The sequence below is a fragment of the Herpailurus yagouaroundi genome, unplaced genomic scaffold (genome assembly GCF_014898765.1).
Source record: "Herpailurus yagouaroundi ecotype Mexico unplaced genomic scaffold, PumYag 140, whole genome shotgun sequence".
Lineage (NCBI taxonomy): Eukaryota > Metazoa > Chordata > Mammalia > Carnivora > Felidae > Herpailurus > Herpailurus yagouaroundi.
In genome coordinates this window covers 52,639,951-52,645,950 of record NW_024412395.1, presented here as the reverse complement: position 1 = coordinate 52,645,950, position 6,000 = coordinate 52,639,951, and the positions used below count along the sequence as shown (strand labels likewise).

General features: G+C 38.1%; 1 protein-coding gene across 3 annotated transcripts in view; it reads right to left on the bottom strand.

Moving 5' to 3' along the window:
* Positions 1–2,028: 2,028 nt before the first annotated feature.
* The window catches only part of DCAF17 (DDB1 and CUL4 associated factor 17), a 47,900-nt gene continuing 43,928 nt past the window's right edge, over positions 2,029–6,000 (bottom strand). For 2 of the 3 annotated variants that reach the window (XM_040475364.1, XM_040475363.1), the window contains exon 15: positions 2,029–3,479. In XM_040475364.1, the coding sequence (XP_040331298.1) occupies positions 3,390–3,479 (90 nt within the window). In that variant the 3' untranslated portion in view covers positions 2,029–3,389. The remainder of the gene's footprint in view (positions 3,480–6,000) is intronic. The other variant, XM_040475360.1, reaches the window with a different exon arrangement.

Below are 6,000 nucleotides of genomic sequence, written 5' to 3'. Positions count from 1 at the left end.
CAACATAAATGAAACTTATATACCTAATGTTGAGGAAAAAAGCAAGACACAAAACAATATATACAATGTAGTTCTATAAAAAGGCACAAATAAACCCTGTAGAGATGCATGCAGAGGTAGTACATTTATGAAGAAAAACAGGAAAATTATTATTTTTTTTTAAATTTTTTTTCAATGTTTATTTATTTTTGGGACAGAGAGAGACAGAGCATGAACGGGGGAGGGGCAGAGAGAGAGGGAGACACAGAATCGGAAACAGGCTCCAGGCTCTGAGCCATCAGCCCAGAGCCCGACGCGGGGCTCGAACTCCCGGACCGCGAGATCGTGACCTGGCTGAAGTCGGACACTTAACCGACTGAGCCACCCAGGCGCCCCAGGAAAATTATTATAAATCAGGATAATGGTGACATCTTGGAAAAGAGGTAAAACTGTAAACAGAAAGACATACATATGTGGCTCCTCAGATGCTGATAATATTCTATTTCTTGACCTGTACGATGGGTTGTGTGGTTGTTTTGTGGCAATTTTTTGAATTATGCTTTTCCTGGGACGCATGCTATATTTCACAGTTTAATTTTTTTTTAAAGAGGAAACAAGAGAAACCACCACTAAGATAAACAGGCCACAGGAGAGTACCAGAAATGAACAGGCAAATTGTGAGCAAAAGTAAAACTTTTCAAGTACTTACGCAAAATTAAGCAAAATTGACCAAATGTTGGACCGCAAAGCAACTCTCAGCAAATTTCAAAGGACTGAAATGACATTGAGTATATTCTCTGGCCACAGTAGAATCAAGCTAGAAATGAATACAAGATTAAAAGTAGAAAATTCACTTGTTGTATATTAAGAAATATACTCTTACAGAGTTCCATCGTGCAAACAAGAAATCATTAAGGATGTCAGAAAATATTTTAGATTAATATTGAAATAAAACTTGTCACAACTTGTAAGATATAGTAAAAGCCATGCTCAAAAGGAAATTTTTAGCATATGAAGTGCATATATTAGAAAAGAAGGAACACTAAAAAAACAATTATCTAAGTCTCTATCCACAACATCAGAAAAGTAGCAGAAAAATACATTGATGGAGAAAACACAGCCAAAAGACTGTGTTTTTAATGTTTATTTTTGAGAAAGAGAGAGAGAGAGAGGAGAAAGCAGGGTAGGGTCAAAGAGAGAGGGAGACACAGAATCCGAAGCAGGCTTCAGGCTCTGAGTTGTCAGCACAGAGCCCAACATGGAGCTCAAACTCATGAAAGGCGAGATCATGATCTGAGCTGAAGTCAGACACTTAACCAACTGAGCCACCCAGGCACCCCCCAAAAGACAGCTTTTTTTTTTTATTTTTTAAATTTTTTTTTTCAACGTTTATTTATTTTTGGGACAGAGAGAGACAGAGCATGAACGGGGGAGGGGCAGAGAGAGAGGGAGACACAGAATCGGAAACAGGCTCCAGTCTCTGAGCCATCAGCCCAGAGCCCGACACGGGGCTCGAACTCCCGGACCGCGAGATCGTGACCTGGCTGAAGTCGGACGCTTAACCGACTGCGCCACCGAGGCGCCCCAAAAGACAGCTTTTTGAACAAGGCTAATGAGCATAATAAACATCCTATGAGACTGATCATGGGAAAAAGAGAATCCCTGGGTCAGTTGTGAATCAAGCTTTCAGGTGCTTTGCACCTGCTCACCAGCATTACAAACTCTTTAGCTATTAAAAGATGTCAAAAGGATATTATAAACAACTTCATGATTATAGCTTTGAAAAATGTGATGAAAGGGACAGATTTTTAGCCAGACCGTATTATTCAAGATTGACACAAGAAGAAAGAAAAACCAGATTAAGTCACTAACTCTTAAATAAATTGAATCTCTAATTTAAAAGATTCTCAATGAGGGGCACCTGAGTGGCTCAGTTGGTTCAGCATCTGACTCTTGATTTTGGTTCAGGTCATAATCCCAGAGTTGTGAGATCGAGCCCTGCGTTGGGCTCTGCACTGAGTGTGGCGCCTACTTAAGATTCTCTCTCTTTCCCTCTGCTCCTCTCCCCAGCTCGTGCACTCTTGCTCTCTCTCTAAAATTAATAATGATAATAATAACAATTATAATAAAAACATTCTCAATGAAAGGAAGGGTTTGCTTCTATTATTAGTATTTTCTCTTGGTCACAGGCCATTTATTTCCTGCTTCTTTACATGTCTAATAATCCTTTATTATATGACACAACTTATGTGTAAAAGAAGAAGTCTCCAGCTGATAGCTTCCATTAGTGAGTGCCCTTTTCCTCAGTTAGGCAGACAGATTTCAATCCACTTAGTGACTTAGTTGGGTCAGGGCCTAATTGAGAGTTTGTAATGTCTCTGTTTCTGCAGGCCTGAAACAACTGTAGTCCTTCAGAAGACGTTTGAGTGTAGCTCTTTAGCCTCCAACCCCATTATTATGGGCTAAATTGTATCCCCCAAATTCATATGTTGAAGTCTTAACCCTAAATACCTCAGAGTGGGACTGTATTTGGAGACAGAATCCTTAAAGAGGTTATTAAGTTAACATGCGTTCAGTAGGGTAGGCTCTAATCCAGTATGACTGGTGTCCTTGTAAGAAGAGATCAGGACACACACACATGGAGGGAAGACCATCATTCTCAAGCCATGGAAAGAGGCCTCAGAAGAAACCAACCCTGCTGACACCTTGATCTTGGACTGCTAGCCTCCAGAATCATAAGTGAATAAACTTCTTTTGTTTAGGCTCCCCAGCCTGTGGTACTTTGCTGCTGTTAGCAGCCCTAGCAAACTAATACACCCATGTACACATGCCTCAGGGACCGTCTAGTTATGAGTTTGTGAAAGGCTCCTTTCCCCTAGTAGGATGTTCCCCTCCAGGCACCACAGAACAATAGATTACAGTCTGACTTTCTGGGCCAGCCTCCAGCCTCATACATCACCCTAAAACTCAAAAAATATCTCATGGGGGAAAACCTGCCTTGCATTCAGGCTCTTCCAGTTTCTAATAGGTCACACAAGCCCTGTGTAATGGTCAAAAATTATGCTGGGTTTTTTTTTCCCTCTAGGAGATTCTCTCTGCTAAGTCAAGTCCATCAGGAAAAACAAAACAAAACAAACAAACAAAAAAACAATCACTGGCTTACTTAGGAAGAGTTCTTACTGTTCTGGAATTGTAGTTCGTCTATTCCTCCTTGCTCCACAACTCTCTGATATCTTCACAAATATAATTTTAAAATTCATCCATTTCATTTTCTGGTTGTTGCAGCAAAAGCATTAGACTACTGCTAATTAACATATTTTACTTAGAAGTTAAGGTCGTGGTGGCTCAGTCGGTTAAGCATCAGACTCTTGAATTCAGCTCAGGTCATGATCTCACAGTTCTGGCAGATCTCACAGCAGGCTCTGACGCAGGGCCTGCTTGGGAGTCTCTCTCTTTCTCTCTCTGCCCCTCCCTCTCTCTCTTTCAAAAATAAGTAAACACTAAAAAAAAAAAAAAGAAGAAGAAGTTAAGGTCTTCATTAAAGTGATAACAAACTGAATGTAACAAAATATAAAAGGAAACATCATAACCAAGTTGAGTGTATTTCAGGAATATATGATGGTTTTAACATACAAAAATCCGGGGCGCCTGGGTGGCGCAGTCGGTTAAGCGTCCGACTTCAGCCAGGTCACGATCTCGCGGTCCGGGAGTTCGAGCCCCGTCTCAGGCTCTGGGCTGACGGCTCAGAGCCTGGAGCCTGTTTCCGATTCTGTGTCTCCCTCTCTCTCTGCCCCTCCCCCGTTCATGCTCTGTCTCTCTCTGTCCCAAAAATAAATAAACGTTGAAAAAAAAATTAAAAAAAATAAAACAAAATCAATGTAATTCACATTATCAGAAGAAATAAACAAAATCATGATTATCTTTAATAGATGTAAACTGATAAAATTGCACATGTAGTCATTAAAAAAAAACACCTCTTAGTAAGCAAGGGACAGAAGAAAAATTCTTTACTTGTTAAAGGGTATCTATGGAAAAAAAACTTACAGGAAACATAGTACCTAATGGTGAAATGTTAATATTGTTTACTCTGAAATCAGAAATATACTGGTGGACCTAGTCAATATAATAAGGCAAGAAAAATAGATAACAGTATTATAGATAGAGAAAATAATAGAATTGAATTCTTTGCATTCTTAGAAAATAAAATCTACAGAATAGTATTAGAATTATTAGGTGATTTGAATAAGCTTACAGGATATAGATTAGTATGCAGAAATCAATGGAATTTCTTTGGTTGAGCATCAAACCATTAAAAAATTGAAATTTATTATTTATTTTTTAAAAATGAAATGTAAACACAATACCATTTACAATAGTATCAAAACATAAAATAGTTAGCAATAAAAAAAGATGACACTTGTATACAGAAAACCTAAAAACACTTTTAGAAAAATTGAAAATGACATAAATAAATGGAAGGATGTTATTACATCAATGTATTAGAAGACTCAAAATAGTAAGGATGTCATTTCTCCCTAAGTTTATCTATAGTCAATTTGATCCCGATCAAAATTGTAGTGAGTTAATTTCTGTGGGATTGACAAGAAGATTCTAGACTCCAAGGCACAGAATATGTCAAGGGTAAAGAATAGCCATAACATTCCTGAGAAAGAACAATTTATGAGGACATACTCTACTGCATATTAAGATATATTATAAATCTACAGTAATCAATGTAGTGTGATATTGGTGACAATAATGACAAATAGATCAATGGAACAGAATAGAGTCCATATAGACACATGGTGACAAAGGTGTCACTACAAAGCTGGGATTTATGGTGCTGGATAGAGTAGATTTTTTTACAAAAAGGGAGAAAAGAGAGTTAACCATAAACAAAAACCAATTCCAGGTGGACTATACCTCTGAATGTAAAAGGTAAGGATCAGAAAGAGCCCAGAAACAGACCCAAAAAGAGGGTGAGGGAGAGATCACTTTTCACTTTCAAACATTTTGAATTTTGTGCCCGCAACGGGGCCATGAGGTATGTGTTACAGCACACCTAAGGGACACGGACATGGCAGTTCATAGTAACTAGTTCTTTGAAGAGATCTAGACCTCATTCTTAAAATACAGATCCAAATCTGGCAAAGACACTGTCAAAAACCATTTCAAATTAAGCTTCATCTACGACAAAAGCTATGAGCCCAAAAAGCTCCACTGAGCTTTGATTCTCAAGTTTCTTGTCCTCAGTTATACCCTGACACAGCCCAATCCCACATGGGTCATTTCCACCTGCTTCCAACACCTTGGTTCCCTATAGCATTAAGGTTATCTCCCTGTTCCTCATGGTCCTTTATGAGTCTGGACTGTTCTGCTACAACAACAAAACACCTCTTTGGAAATTCCCCTCCCACCTGATGAATCTGTTGATTCATCAATACATTTCTCAAAACCTCAAAAATAAGTACTGTCCTAGGTATTAAAAATATACTGATTGTAGTACTATATCCCAAATGACATTGTTTATTAGAATGACGGTAGTGACTATGCACTTCTGAACTCACCTAAATACAGGATTTCTGATTCATTGGAATTTTAGATTAATACCAGCAATTAACTAAAAATAGTCTTATTTCTTTAATCTGTATGTAATGACAGTATTCACTGACACGAACATTTTATTATTAGCTGCACTTCCTTGTGTAACCCACTTGTCGTGCAGCAGGGTATCACTAGTTATTAAAGCACATCTTGTTTTATTCTGATGTCATAAAGGCAACATTAACAATGCTGTTCTTTGCAGATAGAGAACCTAATGAGTTTAGTGATCAAACTCAAGAGATAGCCACAGAGGTTGCTGCATCTAAATGTTTTAGTAGTTATTAGCAAGCCTGTCCGTGCAATGACTCAAAAGTATTCTTAGACACTTCCGTGTAATCTATTAAGTTTAAAAAGTCTAAGATTCTGAGACAGAAAAAGTAATTGCTCAGAAAATTATACAACCTTGTAACACAGTCA